Source organism: Dioscorea cayenensis, chromosome 6 (genome assembly GCF_009730915.1).
Source record: "Dioscorea cayenensis subsp. rotundata cultivar TDr96_F1 chromosome 6, TDr96_F1_v2_PseudoChromosome.rev07_lg8_w22 25.fasta, whole genome shotgun sequence".
Classification (NCBI taxonomy): Eukaryota; Viridiplantae; Streptophyta; class Magnoliopsida; order Dioscoreales; family Dioscoreaceae; genus Dioscorea; species Dioscorea cayenensis.
In genome coordinates, this window is record NC_052476.1 from 1038864 (window position 1) to 1056035 (window position 17172).

A 17172-nucleotide genomic window follows, 5' to 3' on the forward strand; every position below is an offset into this window, starting at 1 on the left:
CACCCAAAATAAAGCCCCCCTCCCCCCTTCAAAACTATAATAACTAAAGTAAACCACTAAAGCATATCATTCCCTTTACCACCTTTCCCGCCCTTTATATCTCTATTCCCTTCTCTTCCTCCTCCTTCCACCCACTCCACTTCTTCTTCTTGTTGTTATTGTTGTTGTTGTTATTGTCATTATTGTTGTTGAGCTTAAAGAATGGAGGTGATACTGTCACAAATGTGGTCACTCTTAGGACTTCTAACAGTCCTACACAATGTCCTACCATCCCAACTCTTATCACTTCTACACTCACTCTGGCAATCCCTTCAAGACTCCTTAACTCCATACTCCTACTTCGACATTCCTGAATTCTTAGGTTCCTCCGCCGTCGAACCTAACGATCTCTACCGCCACGTCCATCTCTATCTCCACCACTCTCTCCTCTCCTCTTCCCCTCCTCCTCCTCTTCCTCGTCTCACCCTTTCTCTCCCTCGTTCCTCCTCACCTTCTTCACCTCCTTCTCTATCTCTCTCACCCAACCACTCCATTGAAGACATCTTCTCCGGCCACCGTCTTGTCTGGACTCACCACGCCGACACTCTCCACGACTCTCTCGACGAGCGTCGCTCCTTCTCTCTCCGTCTTCCTAAACGTCATTCTCTTCTCCTTCCTTACATCTCCCATGTCTCCTCCGTCGCCGAAGTGCTCTCCCACTCCTCTCGCCAACGCCGTCTTTTCACTAACTCCGGCTCCTCCTCCGGCGCCGCTTGGGCTTCTGTTCCTTTCCGTCATCCTGCCACTTTTGACACCCTTTCCCTTGACCAAACTCTCAAGAAGTTCCTCATCTCCGACCTTGATTCTTTTGTTAATGGTGGTGACTTTTATCGAAGCACTGGTCGTGCATGGAAACGTGGTTATCTTCTTCACGGTTCTCCAGGGGTCTGGTAAAGTCTAGTCTTGTTGCTGCCATTGCCAACCACCTTCATTACGACGTCTACGACCTTGAGCTCACTAAAGTTGCCGACAACTCTGATCTCCGTGCACTTCTTATTCAGACTACTAATCGGTCTATTATAGTCATTGAAGACATTGATTGCTCACTTGATCTAACTGGTGATAGAGCAATCAAAACAAGGAAGAGAACAAGAAGAATGAGAGGAGTTCGTCGTAGTGGTGGTGGTGCAACGAGTAGTAGTGGAGAGGATGATGATGATGATGAGAAAGGGTGTGAGAATGGGGAAGCTAGAGTGACTTTGTCTGGGTTGTTGAACTTTACTGATGGGTTATGGTCCTGTTGTGGGGAAGAGAGGATTATAGTGTTTACGACGAATTATAAAGGAAGAGTTGATCCGGCATTGCTTAGGCCGGGAAGAATGGACGTGCATGTGAGGTTGGGAGTTTGTGGGGTGGAAGTGGTGAAGGAGTTGGTGGAGAGGTATGTAGGGAAAGGGAAGGTGAGGAAGGAGATGATGGAGATGGTGGAAGAAGGGGTGAGAATGGGGAAAGGAATGACTGCGGCGGAGGTTGGGGAAGTGTTGTTGAGGAATAGGGAGGAGCCGGAGAAGGCGGTTAGGGAGTTGGTAGGGGAAATGCAAAGGAAGGGAGTATCATGTGGGAGTGGAGGAGAAGTGGAGGAAGAGGAGGAGGAGGAAGAGGATGGAGGATGGACTGAGGGGAGTTGGGAAGGAGGGCCGGAAGGGAAGAGGAGGAAGGAGAAGGATGGGTGGCAAGGAAGAGTGAGGTTTTTGGGGAGGTTGAGGAGTTTGACTAAGTCTGAATCTGGAAGGAGGGGAGTGTGAGTCTTCTTCTCAATTTGGTTATGTGTGTGTTGTTGTTGTTGTTGTTGTTGTTGTTTAGGGTGAGAGCTTGAGTTTGTTGTGGGTGGGGTTTGAGTTTGGCTTCCAGTGTATTTAGTAATAAATTTGATGGCAGTCATTTGTTACTTGTTTGAGTTGTTAATTTCTCAAATGCTTAATTTCTTTGATGGATACACAAGTGTGACATGGAAACCGTATTAAAAAATAAAAAAATAAACAAGTGTGTGTGTATATATATGTGTGTCTTCATGGATGGATAAGATTCAAGAACTCATATGGCTATGCACACTAACAAGTAGAAAATAGAAATACCAAGGTGTCATTTTTCAGTATGAAAACCAAGAAGGTTACAAGACAACAAGACCATAAAAATAAGTGTAGAAAAACTCAAAGATTTATGGTATTTAGCAACCTCTAGAATAGGGTAATTGCTGCCCTTTAGATATCTTACTATTTTTAAAAAAATACAATGATACATTGATAATGTTTTCACTGTAAAAAACAACAAGTTCTAAAATCTTAAATCTCCCTTCCAAGTTGTTTCTGCACTATAACAAGATCTAACACCAATGAGCTAAGATTAAAAAAACTAAATTTTTTTTTATTCCTATGAAGTTAATATTTAAATGATTGATCAACAACATTACTCATATATTAAAAAATATATTAATTCACTTAACCAATGAACCTTTCATCTATTAGTACCCGATCCATACACACTACTTAACATATCTTATTGATATTGCATAAAAAAATAAATAAATAAACCATATTAAACCATATTAAAAGATATTTAACTTTATGAACTTTTTAACAATAAGAGATGAACCTAAATTAAAGATGAACCTGTAATACAAATTAAGAAAATAGTAATATGAAATAATAAAATCCAGAATTTACTTAAAATCTATTAGAAAGAATAAGTCAGATAAGCGTAAAGCTTTTTTACTTTTTTTGAAAATTTTCTATTTTAAAATTTCAAAAAAAAATTATAGAGCGGTACACTTACCGTCCATTATCTCACCCCCTCTCGCAAGGAAAGCAAAACCCCAAAACTGGGGTTTGGGCTTCTTGGCGCCATTAGAGCCAGTGATTGTTCTTGAGAAATCGAAGGAGAAATGGCGGACCTGGCCTCTCCCATGGAGATCGATCCTAGTTTTCCGAAGCCCACCGACTCTGGCGTGCATAAAGGCAAGACCGCTGCCATCTCCACTGGCTCCAAATCAGCTCCTTGGGTCGAGAAAGTACCGTCCTCAATCCCTAGCCGACGTTGCCGCCCACCGTGACATCATTGACACCAGTTCGATCTCCAAACGCTTTCCCTTTTTTTCCTTGTTTTTTTGTTTTTTTTGTTGATTATTGTTGAAATTAGGGTTTTTTGTTGGTGTGATTTTATAGTTGAATTTTGATGCCATAGATACTAATTACCTCAAAGTGACATCTTTTCCTGAATTTTTGTTGTATTTGATTTTTTTTATGGGTTAATCGTAGTTGATCGTCTGACAAATGAGAACAAGCTACCGCACTTGCTGCTCTATGGACCACCGGGGACGGGGAAAGACATCAACAATACTGGCTGTGGCTCGGAAGCTCTATGGATCACAGTACCGCAACATGATCCTCGAACTCAATGCCTCTGATGATAGGGGCATTGATGTTGTCCGTCAGCAGATCGTTGATTTCGCCAGTGCGCGCAGTCTCTCCTTCAGGTGAACAAAAAAGATTGAAAATTTAGTAAAAATTATGTGGTTGTTGGCGATGTGTTAAACTTTTCGTATTTTGCAATACAGTGGGCAGGCTCCTGTGAAGTTGGTTCTGCTGGATGAAGCTGATGCTATGACCAAGGATGCGCAATTTGCATTACGTAGAGGTTTGATGTTGTGCAATTTTAGTTTCGAAGTTATTGTTGTGAAGATTTATGTTTTTGATTTTGTTGTTGCCCTGTGTTCAGTGATTGAGAAGCATACCAAGAGCACTAGATTTGCTCTCATCTGCAATCATGTCAATAAAATTATTCCAGCGTTGCAGTCGAGATGCACAAGGTTTAGGTTTGCACCGCTTGACGCTACATATATCAGAGAACGGATTCAGTATGTTATAAAGGCTGAAGGGTATGAGTTCTTTTTCCGGTTTGGTTGATTGTTTGTTTGATAATAGTGTTCAGAGTTTGGCTTAGTCATTGCCAGGTTTTTGAGTTGTATTATCAATTCGAAAATGATTCTTTTAGATGATAAATTGAATGTGTTCTACTAGTAGATAGCATCTGTAGGATAATGCCATATGTGTTCATTAGCTACACTCTTCATGAAAAAAGCACTCACCCAATTTTAATGGGACTGAAACAATAGATACAAAGATAATCATCTGCTCCATAGACTGGTTTTGTGTCATATTTCAGATTTTTCTCATAAAATAATTCATTGTGTACCATTTCCTTTGTTAGGCTTGATGTGGATGAGGGTGGCCTGACAGCATTAGTGCGCTTAAGCAATGGTGACATGAGAAAGGCTTTGAATATATTGCAGGTTATCTTTGCTCCCACTTCAAATATCAAGAGTTTTACTTTACCTAATTGCCTGTTTTCATGTCAAAAAATAACCATGCCATAACTGATTGATTTAATTTGTCGCGATTTTTATTTTTGTTATTTTAATGAGTAGCACATGATGAGATCATAATAATGTAAAGGATGTGTATTAGATGATTGGTGTGATCACATTTTTATTAGTTGTTTTCCTTTCTGGATCAATTTTGAAAATTTTCAGATTGAAGGCCTTGTCATTGTTGAGCAATAGGTTTTGGCCAGTGTTAAGTATAATGAGTAATGAACATTTATGAACCCACTAAACAGATGTCCCTAGTTTACGCCTGTTTTTATCGTTTTTTTATTTTCTATTTTGCAGTTTGTCCTTGTGTTCTTTTGTCTGATTTGATAATCATGAACCTTTTCTTGAATTTGCACAGTCAACACATATGGCTTCTCCACATATAACTGAAGAAGCTGTCTACCTGTGTACTGGGAATCCTATGCCCAAGGATATTGAGCAGATAGCCTTCTGGCTTCTTAATGAATCATTTACTACTAGTTTTAGAAGTATCCTATCATACCATATATTCAATCTCTAATCAGGTAAACAAGCATTTTAGCAAATTCTTTCACGATTTGTCCTTAACTTTGTGTAGAAATATCTGATATGAAAATGAGGAAAGGACTTGCGTTGGTTGATATTGTCCGCGAGGTTACTATGTAAGTTGATTCTTCCTGTGGACTTTAGCATGCTGTTTCCATTGCTTAATCTCATATGTACTTTGTGTCACACAAATCCATTTGACAGGTTTGTGTTTAAGATCAAAATGCCATCAGATGTCCGAGTTAAACTAATCAATGATTTGGCTGATATTGAGTATGTATCCTTGTGTATATTCTTTTTCACTTACAATTTTTTTTTTCCAATGTCTTCTAATCTTCATCTGTTTCATTATATTGCCATCTTTATATAAATACAACGAGGTTTGTCTTAATTCTTTTCTCGCATTCGGGGTAAAACTATTTCCATATTCATGTAAAAATGTACTGTCAGCTTGAATACATACTCCTGGTGTTTGAAACACTTTCTATAAAACTCGAAGAAAAGAAGGCTCTTATGTGCAAATTATATATTTTGAGAATCCAGTGTCAAAATTTTTCAGTTTTAGTAGCTATTATATTTTGTCACAGGTATAGACTGAGTTTTGGATGCAACGATAAGCTGCAGCTCGGGTCACTTGTTTCTACTTTCACAAATGCCAGATGTGCCATCGTTGCTGCGGCCAAGTAACTCGCAATCTAACGGCCTGACTTCACCGGCGTAATATCTAATAGCAAGCTTTTTTTGAGAAACTTGATGTAAATTTTTATCTATTTGAGCTGCTCAGAAAGCTAGAATTGAGACACTCTTGTAGCCAAGCTTGTCTCTAGAGTTTTTTAGTGGATTAAATATGAGCGTATGTTGTTTCATGCTTTATCACAGCAATTAAATGATATGAGAACTAGTAATTTAGGGACGTTTATGATTTCATCCGATAGTTATGATCATTATAAACAACAGTAATAAAATGTACTTTATAATATTATATAATAATTATGATATTAATATAAACAAACAGCTGTTGGATAATAGCTGTTGGATAATGATCTGACAGTTGTGATTAAAATACCGCTAAAAAACAGTGATTTAAAAACGTTACTAGAGAAAAGTATGGTATTTAGAGATGTATTGTAGTTGTGTTGTTTGTATTTGCAGAAGTATAGCCAAAGGTTAATATAATTTTATTTAAAATATAAGATTTATTTATTTTTATTAACGTTTTGTTAATAAAGAATTAAGAAATTCCAATCTATTCAATTATCAATTGATACTACTTATTTATTTTATTTATTTTTAACTATATGAATTCTGTAATCACACCTCATTCCTCCTTGCACTCTTACTAAGTTGCCCATCTTGATGTCATTTGCTAATCTCGAGGCACATCTTCATGGATATTTTGGTCTTGTCTCCACCTTCCCCTTCCCTCATGCTTTGTGAGAGAGATTGGAAATGAGCGGCAGTGGGCACCTCTTCCTCTCACCTTTGGTTCCCTTCATCTCCAACTGTTCTCCAAGAACAAGAAGAAAACAGAGCTATGGAGGTTGGTGTTTCTCTAATTGGAACCTTGGTTTTATATTGCATGTTTATCTTTTTGGATTTTTTTACTTTGGTTTTCACTAGATTCTTGAATTGACTCCATTATCATCTTGATGGTGAAAATGTTTCTAGTTTTATGCTTAAAGAGTGATTGGAATGGGTGTATCATGGATAGTTTCCTCTAATTGATGACAGACTTCATTACAAGTGGAATCCCATTGTTCAAGTGGTACAAAGACATGCCTTTTGTTCTATGAATTGAAATTTCAATTAAAATTTTATGACTTGATGGATTTTTATTGATTGAGTTTTATATATAATTTTTCGAATTCCTGAATGAATTTATGCAATTAACCATTTGAAACTCATTTGGTAATGTAAGTGAAAATTTAAAGAAAAGAAATTTTTTTTTTCTCCTGAAAATTTGCTACTGTGATCCATAACCAGCAATGAAGGTTCAAGATGTCTTGTTTGATGTTTAAAATTTAACTTTCTTTCATTTATATCAGAGAGTTTGAATTACATATTTCATCCTTTATGTTGTATTGACAATCTTTGATTAAAAAAATTTGTGGTTAATCTATGTTGAATTGATGCATGTTTTATAATGTCAGACTCACTGTTAGCTAGGTCTCACATTCACTCCAACTTGGAAGACGACGTCGACAAGCAGGGTAACACAGAGTCTTTATCAAACTCATCAAAGGTGAAGGTTGCATTTCAGATACTTTGATGCACAATTTTTCCGTCTTGAATTACTTGGTTAGTTGAAAAGGATAGTTCTAAATGAGAAAGGCCGAGTTGATGAATTATAGACTTGTTTTCCATTTTTTTTTCTTCTTTTGATCTAAATGTGAATAAGATGGCAGTTATCTTTTTCTCATGTAGGATTCTCAATCATTGCCTTCACGGCGTAAATGCCTTCAGTGTATATCAGCAAGTCTTGCATTGATACACATCTCAGGTTATTCTAGCACGCCTAGTGGAAATGCTGTGCAAAGTTCGGGTGGTTCATTTGAGAAAGAAAAAGCAGTATGTCGGAATTGCGGGGGCAGTGGTGCTGTAGTATGTAAGAAACACATTTCATAGTTCTTTCTTTTAATTGTTTACTTTACTGTAATGGAATTCTTCATCAAGTTGCTTTATATTCTATGAACTTGATATGCATACGGTTCACAAGGTCCACTCTTGTGCAATTATGTTTTAATAAGAAGATGCTCATTATTAGCCGATCTGAGTTTGATTACAATATAGATTCATTATATAGTTGTCCATTTTTAAAAATTGCGTAAGGGTACATGAACATTTAATAGATTCTGTATGTTAATACACGGAATATAAGTATGTAATTAATTCACTTTGAAGTTATAGGAATTCAAGGCAATAGCCTTGTCACCTGGTTCTAACTTCCTCTATTTTAGGCGACATGTGTGGCGGCACAGGAAAATGGAAAGCTCTCAATAGAAAGCGAGCAAAAGATGTATATGAGTTCACCGAGTGTCCGAATTGCTATGGTATGCTATTACATTCTTCATCGTCTTTAAGTAAATTATGTGTCTTTTCCTCTTGGAGAATCTTAGACACGAAGTGTTGATCGAATCAGTTATGACAGTCATGTTTCTTGATTATGTCATGTTATAGGTCGCGGGAAACTGGTATGCCCAGTATGTCTCGGAACTGGTTTGCCGAATAACAAAGGACTTCTGCGGAGACCCGAGGCTCGGAAATTACTAGACAAGATGTACAATGGCAGGCTTCTCCCTAATTCCTAGCTTATCTGGTGATCAGTTCATACATGAAAATCCAAAAGAATTCTATATTGTGAGTTCTCATGTTCAAGCATGATCACTATGCTTCCAAAGGTTTGAAGTCTCACAAGGATCACAACCAGATATGAATTTGTAAGTTTTACAATGCAGACACAATTTGTGGGTGAGTTTGAGTTTGAGTTTTGAGTCTTCTTTGAACCAATGTATGTGTCATCCTTGGTGGACTTGTATGTGGCTGCCTCATGGAACATGTTGTTGAATATTAATTTTTGATTTAATAAAACTTCAAATTAAGTGTTTTAACTTTATAGTTTATACCTGTCAATGCATGCATCTACAGTGACTTGAAAAGGCGTAGCAGACAATCCAGAGTTATATATAAGAAAAAGTACCAAAAAAAAAACATTTTGGGTTTGTGCGGTATATATATATTTGTGGAAACATTTCATTCCACGCGCCAAACGACCACAAGAGTGTGGTATAATCCACGTCACTGATTTTCGCTTCGAGATTCGTGTTATGTACACGTGGCACAATCAAGAGAGGGTGGCGATCATATCAATAAAAAAATATATATATATATATACTTTGGACTTCACCAACTCTCCCTCCCGTTTCTCTTGACGAGAGAGCCATCGCGCACGCCTGATTTCTCTCTCTCGATCGATCGATCTTTGAATGCACGCCGGCTGATCATCGGAGACGACGGAATGGGCGAAGATCTTCTTCTGGATCTCCGGGGAGCGACGATCGGTGGCGAGCTGGGGGAGCGGAAACCCTCCGATCTCGCTCCCCAACCAGCCAAACACTTGCCCTTTGCTCGCCCTCGACATTGGAGGTCATCTCGTCCTCTTCTTTTCCTTTTTCTTTTTTTGATATTTGGTATTTTTGATGAGTTTGAATCTCTGGATTGGATGATTGTTTCTTTTGATCTTTGGTTTTCTTGGATGATCGGTTTCTTGTTCTCTGATCACTGTCCTGCTCTGTTTATCTTTCCATTTTCTTGATTCTTAGGTTTACTTTGATAGGGTTGAATTTTTCAAGGGGATTTTTCTGTTTCTTGGTTTCTTTTTTTGATTGTTTTGATCTTTGGTTATCATGGCTTTTGAATTCTTGGGTGGGATTGGCAGGAACTCTGATTAAGTTGGTGTATTTCAAACCTGATAATGAGGGAAATGCTGGAGGGAAGCTCCATTTCGTCAACTTTCAAACACGGTGTCTTGATGAATGTCTGGAGTTCATAAAATCCTATAAGTTTATTGGCAATGGTGGTAAGACCTATTTCTTGGGTTTTCTTGTATTTCTTTGAATGTTAAATCTTATTCTGCATGACTAAAATAATTCTTATTCTTGAGCTCTACCAGCTTTTTGAGCATATATATATATATATCTGTAATATGCACAAATAAAGAAGTTGTGATGGTATGATGTTTGTTTGCTTTTCTATGTTTGTCCTAGTGTTTTTTTTGTTTGATTCGAAATTCTCGGTATATTTATTGAGCGTTATTACTGGTTACTACTTCTATCTGGCAGTGATACATGAGGCTTCAACCAGTGCAAATTTGACAATAAAGGTTCGTTAATCCCCTTGGCACGCTGAAATGCTAAACATGATTGGCTAAATGAACACCAAATAATGACGATGTTATATAAATAATGCTGTTGAGATATACTTGTAAATGGTGCACTTGTTATAAATAATGTTTGATAAAATGAACTTTGGGATTTACTTGTATCTGTAGACAGAAACCTTTTATATGCATGTATGTATGTTTGTAAATGGTACACTTGTTATAAATAATATTTGATAAAATGAAATTTGGGATTTACTTGTATCTGCCGGCAAAGACCTTTTATATGTATGTACGAGGCCAGAGTTGAGTTACCTGGTCTGTTGGCTATACTTTGGACATGATATTGATTCTTTAAGCATCATGGTTTCTGAATGTGAGCATTTCTAAATTTTTTATTTCTTATTTTTGTTAAAAAAGTAATGTGGTACATTGTGTTTAATGCAAATATTAATTCTTTTCTAAAAACGTTTTTTTTTTCCCAAAAAGGTTGTTTGTTGCTTTGCAAATCAAGATTTTCTTTGGACTAATTAACAGGCTAAGTGAATATTGATGTTTTCTGAAACGTTTTTCCATAAAAGGTTGTGTGATAATCAACATTGAGTTCTTTGTTGTTGCTTCTCGAATCAATTTGTTTTTAAAAAAATCAATTAACAGGCTACAGGAGGTGGGGCTTACAAATTCTCTGATGTCTTTCGAGAGAAGCTTGGGGTTACTCTTCATAAGCTGGATGAAATTGATAGCGTTGTGGATGGGGCAAATTTTTTGTTAAAGGTTATCATCTTCTGACGTTGTTATCTTATAGTATATTTCTCATAGATTTTGATACATTGCTAGAAGATCCTGCAACAGACAAATTGTGTGCTGTTATTTTATGCACTTTTGATTTTCAACAATTTCAAATTAGGATCATGTCAAGAAAAGTTATCAAGGTTGTAGAATTTTCAAGGCTAATTGATTGTGGAGACGACTTTATTGTGAGGTGGTTTTAGAATTCAAACTTGATTTATTTGGGTGTAGTGGTTATTTAATTGGTGAATGAAGGGTTGACCATCTTCTGAACATATATACAGGTGGTATATGTTGTATGGGCCTCAATATTGTAGGGTACTTTAGTGACATCAAACATCTTGATATCAAGTGTTTATATAACATGTTTTAGTCTTATGGATGAGACGCTGTTGATTTGTATGATCATAAGCAATTCATAACCTATTCAACGGCCTTGACTATGAATTTCTTAAAGGGCAATTCGCTGGAAGTGCTATTATGTTTTCCTTTTGATAGAGCTTTTAACTATAAGTAGTAAGCACTATGGGAATAAGCAGGCAATGCTGGCTTTTCCCAGTAAGGGTACAATGCTTTAACATTCATGGATTCTGTAAATTTTTGCTTTGCAGAAATTGACTACTGGTTTCACTCTTTTGATCATTATGGGTTTTGTTGGTCATTTCCTCATGGCTTCCAAAATGTTCCAGTAAGCCTGTTTTTGGTTAGATAATTAATGTGTTGCAGCTAGCATTTTCGCTATCATGGATAGATTCTGGTTCTTATTTTAGTTTTAACTTATTTTAGTTTGTTATAATAGTCCTGTACTTTACCTTATAACTTATTCCCAAAAAGTGAGATCCAAACGTCTGTCATTTCTTAGGACTTAGGACTCACTACACCATGGCTAAGAACAGCAAGACTCCAATGTGATCTACATGAGCCTTTAAATTTATGGATAAGCAAAGCATAATCAGTTCCTCATTGGTTGAGAAAAATGAAGACATTGTGGTTGTATGGGCTTTCTTCTTTTCTTGAGTTGAATGACGAAATTTTGTTATACAGAATATACAATAGAAAAATTACCCAGAAGCCCTTCTCTTTTTTGGTGAGAACCACATAGTCACTCACCTTTCGGACAGGACCAATAGGTCCCTTTTTTTTTAAGAGTACATTCAAGGCATGGGGCATTTGAAATTGGGGTGAAATGACAACGTAGCCCTCATGACAAATGCTGGGCAACCAGTTGCCCTGGTTTTAGGCAGTTATTATTTATTTATTTATTTCTGAAATGTTGGTGTGGCTTTTAAGGCATCATTCCATCTGCAAACTGCTACATTATTTTTCTTTGTCTTGAATTATCACTTCTTGCGTGTAATTCTGAAGTTATCATCATCATCATCATCTTCATAACATGGACATAGCATATCCTCAAAGGGTTAAATTAGATCTTGAACCTTATGTTTCATACATCAAACAATTGTATTAAATTTGATCTTGCAGAAAATCCCATGCGAGTCTTTCATTCACAAGAATGGAAGAAGGGAGCCCATAAATATCAACACGACAAACTTATTTCCTTACCTTCTTGTCAATATTGGCTCTGGTGTGAGTATGATAAAGGTAATTTTTTGCCCTTTGCGCTGTTAAAGGAAAACAATTTAAGGCTTTGCATTATTACTGTTGTAGATGTCCTCTGTGGATTGTAATGTAACTCCAATGGTATTATGCAGGTCATGGGGAACAAGAAGTTTGAAAGAGTAACAGGGACACATGTCGGTGCTGGTACCATGTTTGGTCTAGCAAAACTGTTAACTGGTTGCATGAGGTAATATTTATTTTATTTTATTTTTGTGTTATGTCCTTTGTAGATTTATATACACTCATGCCAAATGCTTAATCTTCTGTCTGCCTTCAGGTATGATGAATTTTTAGAGTTGAGTCGGCAGGGGGATAATCTTGTGCTAGACTTAATTGTCAAAGATATTTGTGGAGAGCTAGTTGGTCAAAAGGTGTACTGTTTACCTTCTATTCAATTAAACCAAACCAATATGTTATTTCCAGTTAACTTTTGAATGGAGTGAGTGAATGTATGTCTTCAGGTTTCCATAGTCTGTGAGTGAAGGTAACATAACCATGATAACTCTTCTTGATAACAATTAACCTTGCAGGCCAAGTTATTCCAAGAAATGGTTTTACTTTCAAAATAATTCTGGAGATAGTCATAAATGACTCTGGGAGGCTAGCATGTAGACTGAATGTAAGGATGTGGTCCTATTTACTTTGGAACAATTGTGGTGATAGGGCAATATTGAGAGGGTAGTGTGTAGAATGCATGTAAGCAACCACCATTTTAATGGAAATAATGTTTGAGTTTGCCAACACATGCTATGAAGACATTCAATTTGTGAATGGTATAGCATGCATTTTAAACCACATAGTTTGGTTCAAGACTTCTCATTTTGAGTTTCAGCAAGAGCAAAGTAATATGTATTTGATATGTTATTTTGAAAAATTGTTGCAGCAAGGGCTTTCAGCATCAACTCTTGCTTCTAGCTTTGGAAAGGTAATAAATTCTAGAAAGCAGCTTTCGGATTATAAATCAGAGGACCTTGCTAAGACGTTGTTGAGTGCATTTACTTATAACATTGCACAAGTAAGTGTATTTTATTTCTCTATTTTTAATTAATATTAGCTTTATTGATTAGTTTTGAAGGCGAATTCTGAAGCCAATATTTGATTAGGTTTTAATTGTGAATGCTCAGCTTCTCGTTTTGTTGCTGCATGTTGTTGCTTATTTCATCTAAATTGACCATCTTCTGTTCATAATCTTAACATCTCCCTTATTTTGCCATTAATGTATGCCATCTTTGATTGCCAAGTTAATTTTTTTTATTTGTTATACATCTAGACTCTGTATGTCATTTACTTATTTAATATTAAATAACATTGCAATGATTAAAAATATTAATAATATATGGTAGTGAGACATATATTGCTTATATTTCTGACACACTAGCTCTTTTTTTCTTATATTTTGGTGCATCTTCCAGGTCTCCTACTTAGTTGCAGCATTACTAGGCCTTAAAAGAGTCTTTTTTGGAGGATCTTACATACGCGGTCATGCAAGCACAATGGACAATATTTCATATGCAATTGATTATTGGTATACTGGTTTTGTTATCTTATTTTGTAATTATTGACAGATTCTTTTGTAATGACTTTTTATTGCTTCATAGTTCTGATCATCTTACTTTGCGCAGGTCCAAGGGGCAAATGCAAGCTTTATTCTTGCGCCATGAGGGATTTTTGGGAGCATTAGGTGCATTCATGGATTATGAAAATATTGACACCTATGATTTGCCACTTGAAGACACAAAAGAAAAGGTAAGCTAGAATAATTAAGTGAAGCCTTGATTTTTTATTTTTGTCTGCTGTGTTAGATCTTTTCACTTGTTTGTCTAGAATAGGAAGCTTATATGTGTGCTTTGCAGATAACTTACCGATGAAAGGTTTTCTGCTTTGTGGTCTGTAAATGCTATTTGGTACATGCAATTGTACCATAAATCTAGAAAAGAAAACCTATTTTGCCTATTATTTTCCAAATTTAATGTAGGCATTATGAACAGAAAAATTGCATTTGGACAAAGGCTATATATTTTTACTGCAGAAGGAAGGAAACAAAATACATGTTAAAAGGCTTCTCTCCCTTTGATGAAGCATGAGGTGCTCCAAACTTCTTTCATAGACAGATGCGAGAGAAGAGACTCCAGAATAGTATTCTTTTAGGGTTGAAATTTATCATTTCCCATTTAAAGCTGTTAGTCTGATACCTGCCCTTTTTTTGCTATAATTGCGTTGCTATTGATTTGTTATTTATTACTGACTATAGTAATATCCCTTCGCATGCATGTTGGATGTTTGAAGAATGATGACTGGGAAATGAAACTGACATAGGCATCTTTGATATTTTTTCAGGAGCCCTTGCATGACACTTTTACATCCCCTGATGGAATTTCAACAACTGAACACAATGAAAGCAGCATTTTTCCATATCTTCTTGTTAATATTGGATCAGGTGTTAGTATGGTTGAGGTAATTCACTGTAATCATGACCTTTTGAGATGTGCTATGCTCTTGTTTGTAGATTCATCATTCTTCTGAATTTGGTTGTTTTCCGGCCTGCCTTTAAATAAATTTCAATAGGTAACTGGGAAAGGAAAGTTTGAGCGAATAATCGGGACACATCTAGGTGGTGGTACCATACTTGGTCTTGCAAGATTGTTGACAGGCTGTGCCAGGTAATGCTCTTTAGTGAGAAGTAGCTTGAATAACTTATTGTAAACTTTTCATCTTGTGTATCATGAATGAGGTTCATTGTCTAGTTATGAAGAATTCTTAGAGTTGAGCCAAAGGGGGAACACTCTTGCGGTTGACTTGACTGTTGGGGATATCTATGGTGAGCATGGTTATTCAAAGGTATATTTCTCTCTATAAACTTTGCCTTTCATTTGATACTGATATTGATCAAATTATTAAGCAAACACCATCATGAACCATTTGAAGATGATAGAACTTGTTGCTTCTCATTTTTTGTTTCTTTATGGCTATCATAATTAAAAAAGTTGAACGCTCGAGTATAAATTCCTTATTCTCATGTGAACGGCTGGCCCCCCTTAGATCTTAAAGGATCCATCCATAGGCCTGACCGGAAAGTCTGTCCACAAAAAGTTCATCATGGGATCTAGAATTCCCATGTTCCAGCGTGCATTATGCCAAAAGTGTCTGTATAATTGTATTGAGGATCCTCTAAGGTCTTATCATGTCTTGGTGAATATAATCTGTTTATAAGGTACTGCATCTAGCATTTGAATCTAGAAAGAACGATCTTTATCTTATTCTAAATATTCTATCATCTAGTACTGCATTGACCCTCAATATCTTGACGTTGGCTTTACCTAGAGGCACAGACCGTGTAAGTTTACAAAGGATAATCTCTATATCACACCAACCCTGATTTTCTTGGTCAGGATCTAATTCATGCAATAGCATCTAGATGCATGGCCTGAAGTTGAAAACCTGATTTATCTGGTAATTTGGTTGTCTTTTCATGGATAGATTTTGGTTTGAAAATGAACACAAGAAAAAGATATAGAGAGGTCCATCACACATCCCTCTCTTCTGACTAGAGATATTTAGTACCGGCAAAAATCAGAATGTCATCCTATTTGTAACTGGTTAACTGTCCAAATTTTTATTTCTTCAGCATAATCTTCCAGCGTCAACCACCGCAGCTAGTTTTGGGAAGGTATCTTCCAATAAGCTTTCAGACTACAAAGCAGAGGACCTTGCTGCAGCCCTTTTGAATGCTTTCACCTACAATGTAGGACAAGTAAGATGAACTATTCTTGCACTGCTCTCATTTGACTATATTGCCCTTTTGATTTGATCTGGAAGAATTTATTTTTAACTCAAATGTTTTTTCCCCATTATTTCTTTAATAATTACATTGCTTGCTGTTGTAAAAGAATGACTTGTATTTGCTAAATTTGTTAGTATTTTCTGTATATTTATATGGTTATGGAATTAACTCATATTTTTCATTCAATGTGCAAACCAGATATCTTATTTTGTGGCAAAACTATCAGGCCTCAGGAGGATCTTCTTCCGTGGGACTTACGTATGTGGCCATGCAAAGACAATGGAGAAGATTTCTCGTTCACTAAAATATTGGTAACTTACCAATGACCCTTTGTATATATCTCTCTATCTCTTGTCTTTCCATGGATATTTCATTTGTTTAAAATTGGGCAAGTCTATCATATCAGGTCGAAAGACGAATTGCAAACAACATTCCTATGTCATGAGGGGTTCATGGGAGCGGTTGGTGCATTTTGGAGTTATGAAAATATGGGTATTGCTAACTTGGAAACTGAAGAGATTATGAGACAAGTCTTGCTTGGTGCTCCTTATACAGGCGGGAACGGTCCTGCTTTACCCTTGGCCGCTCACTTGTCTCTTACTGTAAGCATTCAAAGTCCTAACATTCTTCTTTCAATATATTTTTCTCTCTTTTGCTACTTTTGCAAATGATCTATTTTTAAGAAGCAGCAATTACTTCAGGAAATATATATATATATATATATATATATATATTCATAAATTCCAATGATCGAGCATTGTCTGTCACTCATTGTATATTTGTATGTAGGGAGGTGGTGATGTCAGCTTCAGGGATGAAGTAGAAAGATTGCAGCATGATAATAATGAAATGAAGGATGAAATTGAGAGATTACGACAAGAGAATGCACAACTGAAGGCTGCGTTGCAGAAAATCAGATTAGATACTGCTTTTGATGGTAAGAATACACCACCTTCATAACCTCAGGTATTTCATCTCTATTGTTTGTCTTATATATATATATATATATATATATATATATATTAGCATTTTGATTTATTCAAGCTATTTGTTTTATTTAATCAAACAAATCAAAATAAATACCTAAGTATTTGGCAAAGTCTTGTACTTTGAGTGCTCGTGGTTTAATCGCTTGTTCCCCAAAATAAATAAATAAATAAATAAATAAAACGA

General features: G+C 36.2%; 4 protein-coding genes across 5 annotated transcripts; all 4 read left to right on the forward strand.

Moving 5' to 3' along the window:
• Positions 1 to 85: 85 nt before the first annotated feature.
• LOC120262959 (AAA-ATPase At4g30250-like) lies at positions 86 to 1812 on the forward strand. Its single transcript, XM_039270878.1, is given in 2 exon segments — positions 86 to 930; positions 933 to 1812. Coding segments are annotated over 2 exon segments (1581 nt in total). The 5' UTR covers positions 86 to 201; the 3' UTR covers positions 1785 to 1812.
• A 1025-nt stretch (positions 1813 to 2837) lies between these two features.
• Positions 2838 to 5804, forward strand: LOC120262886 (replication factor C subunit 3-like). The gene is given in 11 exon segments (XM_039270795.1): positions 2838 to 3043; positions 3045 to 3102; positions 3294 to 3355; positions 3357 to 3511; positions 3593 to 3672; positions 3754 to 3913; positions 4246 to 4327; positions 4767 to 4896; positions 4986 to 5049; positions 5138 to 5206; positions 5521 to 5804. Coding segments are annotated over 11 exon segments (1083 nt in total). The 5' UTR covers positions 2838 to 2920; the 3' UTR covers positions 5621 to 5804.
• Positions 5805 to 6336: 532 nt separating this feature from the next.
• On the forward strand, positions 6337 to 8546 carry LOC120262970 (protein PHOTOSYSTEM I ASSEMBLY 2, chloroplastic). 2 transcript variants are annotated; one of them, XM_039270889.1, is made up of 5 exons: positions 6337 to 6473; positions 7084 to 7181; positions 7358 to 7538; positions 7891 to 7983; positions 8111 to 8546. In XM_039270889.1, the coding sequence occupies exons 1-5, from the start codon at positions 6383 to 6385 to the stop codon at positions 8239 to 8241; spliced, it is 594 nt and encodes a 197-aa protein (XP_039126823.1). In that variant the 5' UTR covers positions 6337 to 6382; the 3' UTR covers positions 8242 to 8546. The 2 variants fall into 2 exon arrangements, with proteins under 2 accessions (XP_039126823.1, XP_039126824.1); XM_039270890.1 differs by having other exon boundaries at positions 7084 to 7175.
• Positions 8547 to 8931: 385 nt separating this feature from the next.
• LOC120263625 (pantothenate kinase 1-like) lies at positions 8932 to 17029 on the forward strand (the record flags this gene model as incomplete). The annotated part of the gene is made up of 17 exons (XM_039271592.1): positions 8932 to 9076; positions 9369 to 9509; positions 9772 to 9812; positions 10467 to 10583; positions 12081 to 12200; positions 12311 to 12405; positions 12496 to 12589; positions 13102 to 13233; positions 13631 to 13743; positions 13841 to 13964; positions 14556 to 14672; positions 14784 to 14878; positions 14963 to 15056; positions 15844 to 15969; positions 16198 to 16310; positions 16406 to 16601; positions 16789 to 17029. Coding segments are annotated over 17 exons (2034 nt in total), but the record flags the coding sequence as incomplete, so codon positions are not given.
• Positions 17030 to 17172: the final 143 nt, after the last annotated feature.

What these genes read in the sequence shown, in the direction of transcription:
- LOC120262970 (XM_039270889.1), top strand. Translation starts at nt 6,383, where the DNA reads ATGAGCGGCAGTGGGCACCTCTTCCTCTCACCTTTGGTTCCCTTCATC. An exon ending in CAAACTCATCAAAGGTGAAG is followed by an intron (nt 7,182 to 7,357) that starts GTTGCATTTCAG and finishes TTTCTCATGTAG; the next exon opens with GATTCTCAATCATTGCCTTC. An exon ending in CGAGTGTCCGAATTGCTATG is followed by an intron (nt 7,984 to 8,110) that starts GTATGCTATTAC and finishes GTCATGTTATAG; the next exon opens with GTCGCGGGAAACTGGTATGC.